This window comes from Macaca fascicularis, chromosome 14, assembly GCF_037993035.2.
Source record: "Macaca fascicularis isolate 582-1 chromosome 14, T2T-MFA8v1.1".
Lineage (NCBI taxonomy): Eukaryota > Metazoa > Chordata > Mammalia > Primates > Cercopithecidae > Macaca > Macaca fascicularis.
The window spans coordinates 1,078,529-1,091,686 of record NC_088388.1 but is presented as its reverse complement, the minus strand read 5'-3'; the positions used below and the strand labels follow the sequence as shown (position 1 = coordinate 1,091,686).

General features: G+C 62.1%; 1 protein-coding gene across 1 annotated transcript in view; it reads right to left on the bottom strand.

Annotated features, from left to right (window-relative positions):
* The window catches only part of MUC5AC (mucin 5AC, oligomeric mucus/gel-forming), a 47,199-nt gene extending 35,063 nt beyond the window's left edge, over positions 1-12,136 (bottom strand). The window contains 20 exon segments of the mRNA XM_074012537.1: positions 1,447-1,541; positions 3,169-3,333; positions 3,416-3,553; positions 3,642-3,711; positions 4,207-4,317; positions 5,338-5,476; positions 5,677-5,794; positions 6,153-6,278; positions 6,366-6,579; positions 6,689-6,765; positions 6,768-6,802; positions 7,629-7,692; positions 7,695-7,713; positions 8,018-8,106; positions 8,109-8,145; positions 8,519-8,634; positions 8,637-8,780; positions 9,139-9,198; positions 10,083-10,160; positions 12,064-12,136. Coding sequence (XP_073868638.1) covers positions 1,447-1,541; positions 3,169-3,333; positions 3,416-3,553; positions 3,642-3,711; positions 4,207-4,317; positions 5,338-5,476; positions 5,677-5,794; positions 6,153-6,278; positions 6,366-6,579; positions 6,689-6,765; positions 6,768-6,802; positions 7,629-7,692; positions 7,695-7,713; positions 8,018-8,106; positions 8,109-8,145; positions 8,519-8,634; positions 8,637-8,780; positions 9,139-9,198; positions 10,083-10,160; positions 12,064-12,136 — 1,968 coding nt within the window.
* Between the last annotated feature and the right edge of the window lie 1,022 nt (positions 12,137-13,158).

The following is a 13,158-nucleotide window of genomic DNA, read 5'->3' as shown; positions in this document are numbered from 1 at the left end:
AAGGCACTGCATTACCGCCATTAAACGAGACTTGATCAGAGCACTGTCTTGTCTCCATTTCTCGTATCTCTTGTTCCCCAAATTCCCACCCCCTCCTCCAGGGCCTGCTTCGACTATCCCGCGGGCCGGGATAAGTGAATGACTGAGTGGATGAGTGAGTGAGTGAATGACTGAGTGGATGAGTGGGTGAGTGAATGAGTGAATGGATGAGTGAGTGGATGGGTGAGTGAGTGAGTGGATGAGTGAGTGAGTGGATGAGTGAGTGAGTGAATGACTGAGTGGGTGAGTGAGTGAATGAGTGAGTGAGTAGATGAGTGAGTGAGTGGATGAGTGAGTGAGTGGATGAGTGAATGAGTGGATGAGTGAGTGGATGACTGAGTAGATGAGTGGGTGAGTGAGTGAGTGAATGAGTAGGCGAAGGAATCAATGAGTAAATGAGTGAATGAGTGAGTGAAGAAATTCGTGAATGAGTGAGTGAGTGAGCGGATGAGTGAATGAGTGAGTGAAGAAATTCGTGAATGAGTAAGTAAATGAGTGAGCGGATGAGTGAATGAGTAAGTAGATGAGTAGGTGAAGGAATTAGTGAGTGGGTAAATGAGTGAATGAGTCAGTGAAGAAACGAATGAATGAGTGAGTGAAAAAGCGAGTAAGTGAATGAGTGAGTGAATGGGTGAGTGGATGAATGAGTGAATGGGTGAGTGAGTGAATGGGTTAGTGGGTGAATGAGTGAATGGGTGAGTGGGTGAGTGAGTGAATGGGTGAGTGGGTGAGTGAGTGAATGGGTTAGTGGGTGAGTGAGTGAATGGGTTAGTGGGTGAGTGAGTGAATGGGTGAGTGGGTAAATGGATGAATGGGTGAGTGAGTGGATGGGTTGGTGAGTGAGTGAATGGGTTAGTGGGTGAGTGAGTGAATGGGTGAGTGGGTGAGTGAGTGAATGGGTGAGTGGGTGAGTGAGTGAATGGGTGAGTGGGTGAGTGAGTGAATGGGTGAGTGGGTAAATGGATGAATGGGTGAGTGAGTGAATGGGTTGGTGAGTGAGTGAATGGGTTAGTGGGTGAGTGAGTGAATGGGTGAGTGGGTGAGTGAGTGAATGGGTGAGTGGGTGAGTGAGTGAATGGGTGAGTGGGTGAGTGAGTGAATGGGTGAGTGGGTAAATGGATGAATGGGTGAGTGAGTGGATGGGTGAACAGGTGAACGGGTGAGTGAGTGGGTGAATGGGTGGGTGAGTGGGTGAGTGGTGAACGTGTGAATGAGTGAATGGGGGGGCTGGGGACGTGGGGAATGGAGCTGGACAGACAGGCTGGGTCCCAGCCCCTGGTGCCCATCACAGCCTAGAAAGGTTGGTACTGACTGCCGAGCCCCCCCAGTGCCCTCCCAGCCCTCCTGGAGGCAGCTGTGAGGCTCAGTGGCCGGAGCCCCACTGGGCCAAGAGGCGGCAGGTGCTACCGAGTAGTAGGTGTCCGGCTTCACGGCAGCGTGGCACCGGCTGAAGGGGCCGTTGGCATCGGTCAGCTGCGAGCACCAGTGCTGAGCATACTTCTCTGTGGACAGAGGGGGGTTAGGGTTGGGATTAGGATCAGGCAGCACACTCATCCCACCCAGCTTGGCCCCTGGTGTGGGGTTTGGGGCGCCAGCTTCTCTGGGCAGTCTGGCGTTGGGCCCTACATCCTGCTACACACTCAGCCCGGGTGGTGTGGCGCCCTCCCCGAGGGAAAGCTCCCCCAAGCGCAGGGTACGACACCCAGAGCTGAGGCTTCTCTCGTTTTCCTGCATGTCCCACCCAGCCCCTCACAGCCTCTCATGGTGCCGCCTTCCAGGGAAGCTAGTGACCCCCACTCTGGACAGACAAACTGAGGTCCTTCTGGCCCCTCCACTGGGCTCACTGGACCCAGGCTTCCCAGGCTGCAGGAAGCAGGTAAGAGCCAGCGAGATAGGATCCCACCTCCCCACGGCTGGCGCCCGAGCTCCGAAGGCGGAGTGAATGACTGAGTGAGTGAGTGAGCGAGTAAGTGAGCGGATGAGTGAGTGGATGAGTGAGTAAGTGAGTGGGTGAATGGGTGAGTGAATGGTTGAGTGGGTGAATGGGTGAGTGAGTGGGTGAGTGGGTGACTGGGTGAATGGGTGAATGGGTGAGTGAATGAGTGAATGGTTGAGTGCATGAGTAGGTGAGTGAGTGGGTGAGTGAGTGACTGGGTGAGTGGGTGAGTGGGTGAGTGGGTGAATGAGTGAGTGGGTGAGAGGGTGAATGGGTGAGTGAGTGAATGGTTGAGTGGGTGAATGGGTGAGTGAGTGAGTGGGTGAGTGAGTGAGTGGGTGACTGGGTGAATGGGTGAATGGGTGAGTGAATGAGTGAATGGTTGAGTGGGTAAGTGAGTGAGTGGATGAGTGAGTGAGTAGGTGAGTGGGTGAGTGGGTGAATGAGTGAGTGGGTGAGTGAGTGGGTGAGTGGGTGACTGGGTGAATGGGTGAATGGGTGAGTGAATGAGTGAATGGTTGAGTGCATGAGTAGGTGAGTGAGTGGGTGAGTGAGTGACTGGGTGAGTGGGTGAGTGGGTGAATGAGTGAGTGGGTGAGAGGGTGAATGGGTGAGTGAGTGAATGGTTGAGTGGGTGAATGGGTGAGTGAGTGGGTGAGTGAGTGAGTGGGTGACTGGGTGAATGGGTGAACGGGTGAGTGAATGAGTGAATGGTTGAGTGGGTAAGTGAGTGAGTGGATGAGTGAGTGAGTAGGTGAGTGGGTGAGTGGGTGAATGAGTGAGTGGGTGAGTGAGTGGGTGAATGGGTGAGTGAATGGGTGAATGGGTGGGTGAGTGGGTGAGTGGGTGAGTGGGTGAGTGAATGGGTGAATGGGTGGGTGAGTGGGTGAATCCATTCCCCACGTCCCCACCACCCCACCCCGTGCAGGGGTAGGCAGTCAGGGCCGATATCGACCAACAGAGACTCGCACCCTTTCTTTGACCCTGAAGCAGGTGCCCCACATTCCTGAAGCTCCATATAAGCCGGGCGAGGCGCCCACCATGAGCCTGTCCTTGGGCCCCTTCGTGAGCCACCCCACCTGGCTCACAGGCACACGTAGGGCCGGCCTCCACGCTGCCTGCAGTGCCAAATGGAAGCGGGAGAACCAGCGCCAGGCGCCCAGCACAAAGGCGAGCTGAACAGACACACGTACCGTTCTCCACACTCAGGGAGCAAGGGTCTTCGAAGCTGTTCCTGATGTTGGGACAGGCGGCCTGGGTCTTGAAGGTGTTGAAGAAGGCCGCGGCTGTGGCCTCCACCACCCCACTGAGGGTCCGGAAGTCATCGGCCTGGATGCTGTTGAAGTTCCCACAGAGACCTGGGGGTGGGTTAGGCAGGGTGAGGGCCATGTGCCCCGGCCAGAGTGGGTGGGCTCCAGACCCCGAAGGCAGCCCTCTTACCGCAGGTCTGCCCTCGGAGCTTGGGCGCCAGCCGCACGAACAGCTGCATGGTGGGTACCAGCTGCAGGTCCAGCTGCAGGCCCAGGCTGGTCTGGGCGATGACGAAGAAGGTCGAAGGTCTGAAGATGGTGACGTTGGCTGGGGACACAAAGGACAAGGGTTTTGCTGGGGGTGTGGGGCGGGACCCCAGGCAGCCCGGGGGTGGGGAGGAGGCCGCCGCCCTCACCTGCAGAGATGGGCAGCTGGGTGTATATCTGGTTCAGGAACACTTCCCCGCTGGCCTTGATCACCACCACCTGAGGGCCGCCAGACAGACGTGTGAGCGCGGGGCAGGCTCGCCGCACTCAGCCCCGCGGAGGCTGTGAAATGTGCCTGCAGGTGCCTGGGAGGCCTTTGCCTGTGGCTGTGGGTCCTACAAGGTGGTTTTGTGCTCGCCCTGATTTTCTGAGTTTTCTGTGAGTACCATTCTTTTTATTCTTTAGTAAAAACCAAAGTTATTCACTAAACGTAAACTGACTTCAGCGGAGAAGCCAAGCTGGCCGCAGATGCACCCAGTCCCTCCTTCCCGGGGCCCCTCGGGTCGGGTATGGCGGCCCGGGCGGCCCAGCCCTGAGCTGCTCCTTTAGGGACAGTCATGTGGACCCATAAGTAATGGATGCAGCCAGTGTTGCCAGAGGATCCCCGCCTCTCGCTGTTCACGCCGAGGACGAAGGGCTTGGGCAGAGGTGACTTGTAGAAGAGACAGGCCCCTTCCCCCCTTCCCAGGGTTTGCCCTGCCAGGCTCCACTCACCGTCTGCGCCCCATCCAGGCTCAGTGTCACACTCTTCAGGCAGGTCTCGCTGTCCGTCAGCCCACACCTGCGCAGCTCAGCCAGTACAGTGAAGGCACTGCTATCACAGGGCTGCAGAACCGGACACACCAGGGGTCCTCACACTCCGCCCAGCGCCCAGCCCGCCTGGCCCTGCCCCTCCACCCGGCTGTGCTCCTCTCCCTCACTAGAAACCCCCACTCCAACATCCCAGCCCCCGAGGGGGAGGTGTGCTAGGAGGCCGCCAGGTGTGGACACCGAGGCACACAGAGAAATCTGCATGCACCATGGGGAGGCCACACTCTGCGACGCCAACTACAGGACCCTCTGGGAAGGACAGCTCTCAGAAGGCACAAATGCCAGTGGATGGCAGGGGCTGGGTGAGGGAGGGGTGAGGAGGCCGAGCTCCAAGGGGTTTGAGGGCAGTGGAGCCGACTGCGTGAAACTGCCTGGCAGGAACAGGACACTGCACATCTGTCCGAAGCTGCGGAATTTCACCACCATGAGGGGCCCCGATGTCAACCGTGACCTGGGAGGTGAGGGCGCCAGTGACCTGGGAGGTGAGGGCGCCAGTGACCTGGGAGGTGAGGGAGCCAGTGACCTGGGAGGTGAGGGCGCCAGTGCAGGCTCTACCCCAAGGCAGGGTCTCATCTTGGGGAGACTGTGTACTGGGTGCTGGGTATCATCTGGGGAGACTTTGTGTTGGAGCGGGAGTACTTTGGGCTCAGTTTCTTTGTAAACCTGAAACTATTCTCAACAGTAAAGTCTTAAATAAATAGCCCAAGGTGTGGAGGGCCCAGTGCTGGGTGGGACTGGAGGCTCTGGTCTGCAGCCTTCATGCCCCTGTGGGGCCCAGCCCTGGGTGTGGGCTGCAGCCTTCGTGCCCCTGTGGGGACCAGCGCTGGGTGGGGCTGGAAGCTCCGGTCTGCAGCCTTTGTGCCCCTGTGGGGCCCAGTGCTGGGGAGCTGGGGTGCTTCCTTGAGGTCTCACCATCAGTGACCCCCAAGGGTCACCCCGGGGCAGCAGTGACATGCAGCCAAGCTGTGGGAGCCTGTGGGAGGCTGGCCGTGGGCCCCGTCTGTCCGGCGAGCACCCCAGGCAGCCAGTGCCTACCTTGGTCAACACATAGCTGCAGTCCCCGTGCACCGTGTAGTGCCTCTCGTCAAATGTCGAGAAGTGGGCACCTCCAAGCACAGAGCAGGTACCCGGGCATGGAACCTCCTGGCAGCTCCACCGGCCTCCGGAGCAGGTGCTGAGAGCAAGAGATGGTGCCGTGTGGTTGCTGGTCCCAGGAGACCAGCCTCCAGCCTCCGTGTCAGAGGCTGACCGGGTCTCACCCAGGCCTGCCTACATCACAGCCCGGATGAGGGACACCTGCCAGCCTGGGTCACAGCCCCCAGCGGGTCCGTCCCATAGCACATCCTGGGGGCCTGGAGGGGGGCCGGGACCTACCAGTTGGTGCAGTCTGTGGAGTAGGTGGCCCCCGGGGCATAGGCAGTGCCGTTGTAGACGCAGGCACACTGTGACACAGGGACACAGCCGGTCTGGCCGACGTCATCGAGCACCGTCCCTGCATGGGTCAGGCAGGCCTGTGATGGGCTCCTGCTGTCTCCATGTGGTGGGTGGTGCAGGGGAACAACATGGCAGCCCTACAGCAAGCTGAGGCCTCAGCCAGCCTCAGGGGCCCGGGACATCTCGGGCTAGGGGTCTCAGCCAGCCTCAGGGGCCCGGGACAGGGGTCTCAGCCAGCCTCAGGGGCCCGGGACAGGGGCCTCAGCCAGCCTCAGGGGCCCGGGACAGGGGCCTCAGCCAGCCTCAGGGGCCCGGGACACTAGGACTGGGATCCTTCTTTTGAGGCTTGGCCATGGGAGCACAGCCCCCTAGTTCCCAGGGTGCATCTGTGTTTCCCAGGGGCGGGGGAGCCTCACCCTCAGGGCAAAAGCAGCCGGCCACACAGTGGTCCTCGCAGGCCCGGGAGTGCTCCTGGTTGGAGCAGGTGTCTGTGCAGGGGGAGCGGCACTCGTGGTACTGCATGTTGCTGGGGCACGTCTGGGCTGCGGGAGGCAGAGACACGGCTCACGTCCGCCCGCCCCGGCCCTCCCTGCCAGAGGGGTTGGGGGACAGGGCGCCGGGACACTCACGGCAGAGGTCAGGGCCCCGCCAGTCCTGGGGCTGCCCCCCGGCGTGGGCGCACTGCCGGGAGTACTCCGCGAGGGTGTGGCAGACGCAGCTGAGCAGGTCGGTGCCCCCGCAGAAGCAGAGGTCTTGCCTGCAGGCCTCCAGGTAGCTGCCGACGTCCACCAGGGCCACACAGCTGGAGAACAGCTGACCATTCAGGAGCTCCTCGCAGATGCCCTAGAACAAAGGCCACAGCCCGACTGAGTCCTCAGTGGGGAATCTGGACCAGTTCCCAGGCTCACAACCCCTCCTCCTCACCATGCCGGGCCCCTGTTCCCTCCAGGGCTTACAGAGCCAGTGGAGCAGTTCCTCGGGGGTTCAGGGACAGGGTCCTCACACTGCTCCGTGGGGTCGTCCATCTTCTGCAGGTTCCCAAACTCCATGGGAGTCAGCTTGATGTCTGCGGGAAGCACGGAGGTGGGCTCTGCCTGCAGGTCCCAGTACCCCTCAGCCCAGCACCCAAGCAGCAGAGCCCCCACGGCCGGGTCCCTGGGGTGGGGTTAGAAGGGCCATCGGTGGCTCCTGTCCCCTCTGGATGCCTGAGTTGTCCTGGCTGCGCCTGCTTGGCTGCCCCATGCATGCTGCAGGACCCTCGGGGGTCTGGAATGATGGAGAGAAACAGCCCAGGAGGTTGGTGTCCAAGTCACTGGGGGCTGCCGGCTGAGTCCTCAACTGACCCAGGACCCTGGTCTCCTCCTGCCAGGCTGGCGGGAACCTGAGCACCTCCCAGTCCACAGAACCCAGCCAACCCATCTCTGGGCCTGCCTTGCCAAGGGCTGCTGGACACCCAGGCAGACTCAGTTCCCCACAGAGGGACACCCTGTACTCGGGCTTGTATGGGGCTTCACAGGCCTGGCGGGGAGAGGTGGGGAGTGGGGCCTTGGCTGGTGCAGGTCACATTTGCAAGGCCACAGCCTGACGGCAAAGACTCAAAGACCAAGAAGGAGGCAGGTCTGTCATTTCAGGAGAGGGCGTGCGGGTCACCACCCAGAGCAGCCACACAGAGCAAGGGGCTCAACGGGCGATTTGCTCCCAGCCTGCACCCCTGAGACAGGCCAGCATTTCGGGATCGCGTGTGTACAGGTGTGTGCTGTGCTGGGAGGGAGGGCAGCTGCCTCCATGCATCTGTGCATGTGTGTGCCAGAGCGTCGGAGGGTGTGTGTGCACACAACACTGAGCCCCCAGGGGACGCTGAGGAAGGGGCTGACGGCGCCATGGGGCCTTACTGTGGGAGAGGAGCTCGCTGACCACGGGCATCCCATTGAAGTCTCCACAGAGCCCACAGGTCTCGTTGGCATATTTGGCGTCCAACTCCAGCTGCAACGGAGGAGACATCAGACACCCGTCCCCACCAAGGGCGGATGGACAGATGAGGCTCAAGCCTGAGATTTCTGAGGAGGGGCCGAGGCCCACGGAGGAGACACCCCCAAAAGCAGTCTCCATCCTGGGGGCACAGACCCCGGGACAGCATTGGTGTCTGGGCACCTGTTCTTGCCTGCTGTGTGGGGTGGGGTCTGACCCTGACTGGGCCCAGGGCACCTTTTACCCTCTCTGGAGAGGCTGTGGGAGCGGGCCAGCCCTCGAGGGCTGGAGGTGCACACCGGGACACCCCCACCCCCCAGCCTCACCAGCAGGCTGTCATCGTGGTTCCACATGAGGACAAGGCCCAGTCTGGCCTCCACCTTGGTGTAGCTGCTGCTCTGCTGAATGAAGACCCCAGACTGGCTGAAGGGCAGCAGGACCCTGCGGAGGGAGGCAGGGCTGAGGGGCTGGGAGCACGGTGAGGAGAGATCCCAGGCAGGGCAGATGCCTGTGGTCGCAAACGGGACACGGTCATTGTGACCATGAAGTCACGTCTGGGATGGGGACAGCGACTTCTGGAGCTCTGGGGTCACAAGAAGCTAGGAAGGGGCAGAATAAGAGCCTGGGGATCCCAGGAGGGGATCCAGCTCGGTGGGCCAGCTTGGGGGACCAGGGAGGACCCATGTCCAGCTCCGCTCTCAGGGGCTTGCCAAGAAGTACACATCCTCCCCAGGACTGCCATGCCCCCGTGACCCCCCAGGAATGCCGTCCCCACACACCGCGTGGCCCCCACCATCCGAGAGCCCAGACTCACGGGCGGCCGTTGACCAGGACAGAGCCGTTGGTCAGCTGGATGACCATGCCATCCACCTTCATGAGGACCCTGCTCAGCGTGGGGGCTGCTGACTCCTGGCTGCGGCGCAGCTGGACGTTGAAGTCCTCGTAGGCGGCGCCGCAATGCTCAGAGAACACGTAGTTGCAGAGGCCGGGGAAGCGGAAGACGTCGCCGTCGAAGGTCTTGTAGTGGAAGTTGCCCCAGGTGCTGCACACCCGCCCGTTGTGTGCCGGGTTGGAGGCTACGGTGGAAGCAGCATGGCGTTTGGGAGCGTCGCCCTCACCCTCGCCCTGCACCCCTGCCCCTGCCCTGCACCCCTGCCCCTGCCCTGCACTTTCTGCCCCACCCCAGCGTCCTGCAGGAGGTGCTGCTGCCCTGGACGGGGCACCCAGGGGTCCTTCCTGTGTCTGAGAAGTCCCAGAAACGTGTGCAGGGAGGTGCTAGGCCCTCTGGTTCCAATACCTACCCAGTGGCTCCAATACCTACCCAGTGGCCACCTGGAAAGCTGGGGCCCCTCTCCACCAGGCACCTCCAGGCCTGAGCGGGGAGCTCAGCAAAGCTAGGCCCCTTCCCCACCCAGGCCTCGGGGCTCCACTCACCTCGTACCACGGGGATGGTCCTCAGAGGCGGGAAGAGAGTCACCCCACGGGGCGGGACCCCTGCGGAGACAGAGACTGGTAGCCCGGCCCCCAGGTGGGGCGGGGCTTCTACAGCCAGAGATGTTCCAGCGTCTGTGGGTCCCGGCTTCTGGCTCTGAAACCAACTCTGGATTCTGCCGCGTGTTGCACCCCCCCCCGCCCCACCTACCATCTGCTCCTTGTGTGTTTGCAGCTGCACACCCTGAGTTCCATCTGCACCTTGTGTGTTTGCGGCCGCGCACCCTGAGCCGCACACCCTGAGTTCAGTGTGACTTTCTGCTTCCTCCCGGCTGTCACCAGGAAGAAGCCCTCAGGGGCTGCCAGCTCTCTCACACCCATGGGCCTCAGAACCTGAGTCTGCATCAGCGGCTCAAGTCAGTCTCTTGGGTGCTGAGATTAGGCACATCTGGCCCGATTTGGAGAAATGCAATCTGAGAGTTTGCCAGAAGCCCCCGACTCTGGCTGCCCTCGCCTGCCCTGCCTCTGCCAGGGCTGCTGGGCCCCCACGGGCTCCCGCTAGCACAATCCACACCGGGACGGCCGGCGCCAAGGGAGATACCTGTGTTGCTGAAGTGCCAGGAGGTGAACAGGGGGGACACTGAGGCAGGACCCAGCTCCAGATCCCTGGAGGGTGGCCGGCACCCACAGGACATGGGCACAGCCAGCCTGTCCTGCCCTGCAACTCCTTCAGAGCCTGAGTGCTGCAGGGGGCTGGCCCAAGGACAGGCAGGTAGTGTGACCGACCAGGGTCATGGATGTGGGGTGTCCTCCTGTCCCCCCAGGTTTGGTCCTCAGCGGTGGCCAGCTGGGGAGCCTCCCTAAAACCAGTGCCCCTGGGAGCTGTGCCACTCAGTGGAGGGTGGAATCTGACAGGCTTAGGGTGGGGGCCGGACGCTCAGACTCACCACCAGGTCCCTGGGCGATGGGAGAGAGGGCAGGGTGGTGCTCGTAGCTGGATTCGGAGGAGCCGTCCTGGGCATGGCCTGCAGAAAGAGGAGGGGGGCTGAGCCCAGATGCAGGGTGACTGAGGGGGCTCAGGCTGCGACCACAGATGCAGCGCGGACACCAGAGGATCAGGAGGCCATGGTGTGTGCAGGTGGCCTGTGGCGAGGGCTCTCTCTGTGCTGGGTTGGAGGTCCTAGGGGGCCTCTGTCCATGTGAATCGGAAGTCTGAGCCCAGACCCTCCAGGAGCATCCCCTCAACCTGGCCCCATGGAGCAGGTGGTGTCGGGACCCTTTGCCCCAATCTGGCATCCCCATCTATTCATTCCCACTCACTGCAGAGCATGCCAGGCCCTGGCCTCCACACTCGGGACCCCCGCCCACTACAGTGATCCCACTGAGGGGCTGGAGCAGTCAAATGCATGGGAGGGGTCGGCCCCAAGACCGCCTGGAGGACCTTGCCTCCCTACAAGCAGCAGATCTTGCAGGAGGTTGATCTCCAGGTTCCATGGAGACTGTGCAGAATGTCACCAGATCCCAGCCCAGCCCCGCACAGCCCCACACATCCCTGCACAGAACCAGCATGGTGGGACCAGCCCCCAGCCCCGCACAGCCTCGCACAGCCCCACACAGTGCCAGCATCGTGGGGGGGGCGCCCGGCCCAGCCCAGGACCCTGCAGAGAGGGGGTCTTGGGGAAAGCTGTGATTCGCCTGCATCCCAGCCCCAGCTTCCCAGTTCCCGCGCCTGACATAGGGGTCCTCAGGCCAGGCTGGGAGACCCCCCTCACCCCCATACCCTCTGCCCCCAGTGGGGCCCAGCGCATCAAATAAGTCAGTGGGTAGAGGGGCCCTTAGCATCTGCAAGCCCCATTGGAGAGACAGAGACAGTGGCCTGAGCCTCACTTACCCCGTCCTGGCCCAGGCCTGCCCCCACCTTCTGAGCCCCGCAGGCCCAGCCCCAGCCCTGCCCTCTCCTGGGAGCAGCCCTGGGAGAGAATTCCTGCTTCTGAGATGAGAGTGGTACAGACGAGGGATGGGGGGGGCAGAGTCCGGCTGGGCCACAGCCAAGGGCAGCACGGAGACACCGGGAGACGGTTCTTGCTCTGGGACTGCCTGGCAGAGGGCCAGAGGCTGGGGACAGGGCTGGGCGAGGGACCTGGGTGGGCCATGTGGCCGTCTCAGCAGTGCTGAGGTCCCTGCCCTGCTGTTCCAGGAGCCCAGGAGCACCCACTCCCCCAACCCAACCCCAGGCATTCCCCTGACAGGGGCACATAGTCACCAGCAGACCCAGGCCCAGGTGTCCCCTAGAAGCAGAGGCAGGGACTTACTGGTCCAGCGAGGGGCCGTTCAGATCACAGGGCCTGGAGCCTCCCGCATCACCCTCTTAGCCCCCATCACCCTCTTAGCCCCCATCACCCTCTTAGCCTTAGGCCGGGGGTGAAACAGTTCCCCTGTGGACCTCACCATTACATCCTCGCTCAGAGGCTGAGACGCCCCCAGGAGACCCCCATCGAGGCCCAGACAGGGAACATGAGCTGGTAAACTGGGCATGTGTGGGGTGTGCAAGGGCAGGTGCCTGGGGCTGATGCCCTGACCAGGCCCAGCGGGGGCCGTGAGCCGCTGGAGATACTGTGGGCCAGGCACTGTCGGCCGCCGGGGATAAGTGCAGGGATCCAGGCGGGGAGGGGAAGCCGGAGACCTGAGCTCCTGCTTCCCTGCCTCAGGGAATGGCCCAGCCTCAGAGGTCCCTGAAGCCCGGAGATCCCTTAGCAACCCCACGAAGTGGAAATTGCTCATTGGTGGCCAGGGCCACAGGCAGGGGCTCTGCTGCTGGGCGCCGTTCATGGCACATGCTCGGAACCCAGGGCAAAGACTGAGCTGCCCGAGGCCCACTCAGTACCGCACCACCCAAGACTGGTAGAGCGGCCAGGGACCGAGCCGTACCTGTGTGCCGGGTGCAGGCCAGAGCAAGAGCCAGGGTCCAGAGTGGGGCCAGCTTCCTCTGGCCGACACCCATCGTGTGGACGGCGGGGAAGAGTGCCCTGTCCCTCAGCAGCCTCTGAGGAGGGACCCAAGGTTGCAGGAGCCTTTTGTAGCCCCAGAGCTGGCTCCGGCCCCGAGCTTCACATGGGTGGGCGGGGCAGGGCCTGTGGTTCCCCCTCACCCGAGTAAACAGTGGGTGCTCACTGCGGGCTGGCCCGCGGCCGGTGGCAGGCAGAGATGGGTGTGTCTGCCAGTTTCCGAGGGCTCCCCCAAGCCCTGGCCTGCAGGGGTTCTCCCCACATACCCCACTCTAGACTCTTCCTGGGCACCGTGCCATGCCCAGCAACCTGTGAGTTCCCGGTGCCCAGAAGTGAGTGCTCAGAACAGCCTGGAGGCACCTCTTTGACACTAAACTCTCTGCAGCAGGACGGGGGGCCCAGCCCAGCCTCTCCCTTTCCTGCCATTCCTCGCATGGCAGACCTTCTGGTTGGACCCTCCATGTGGGCAGTGGAGCTGCCGACTTTGGCTGGGGAATGTGTGGCTGCCTGGGAGGGAGAGGCCAGCCCCAGCCCAGTCCGAAGCTCCTTATGGTCACCTACGTCTCCCTTTCTGTGCCTTTTCTTCCCCATGTCTGTCTTAGCCCAGGTGCCTGGAGAGAGAGCACTTCATATGTGACAGGAGTGTGGGGAAAGGGAAAATGATTGAGTGAGTGAATGAATGAGTGAATGAGTGAGTGAGCGAGCCAAGGCGTCCCTCAAGGCAGCCACATGCTGCCACTGAAGTGGTGCCAGCCAGCCTCACCCTCCCTAGAGAGAGGCTCCTGGCAGCAGCCTCCAGGCAAGTGACAGAACCCCTCCCTCACCATGCAGCCCCTCCCAGCATTGCCCAGGAGTCCACCTGTGCTTCAGTCTCCCGGTCCCAGGTGGGCAGGGCCAGTTCCATTTACATGATGGTCTCGGGCCACCCAGATCCAGAAATGCTCAGTACCCTCCGGACAGGAAGCTGTTGACTGGTCCCAGCAGTCCCAGTACAGAAAGGTCCTAGTGAGTCTTCGGC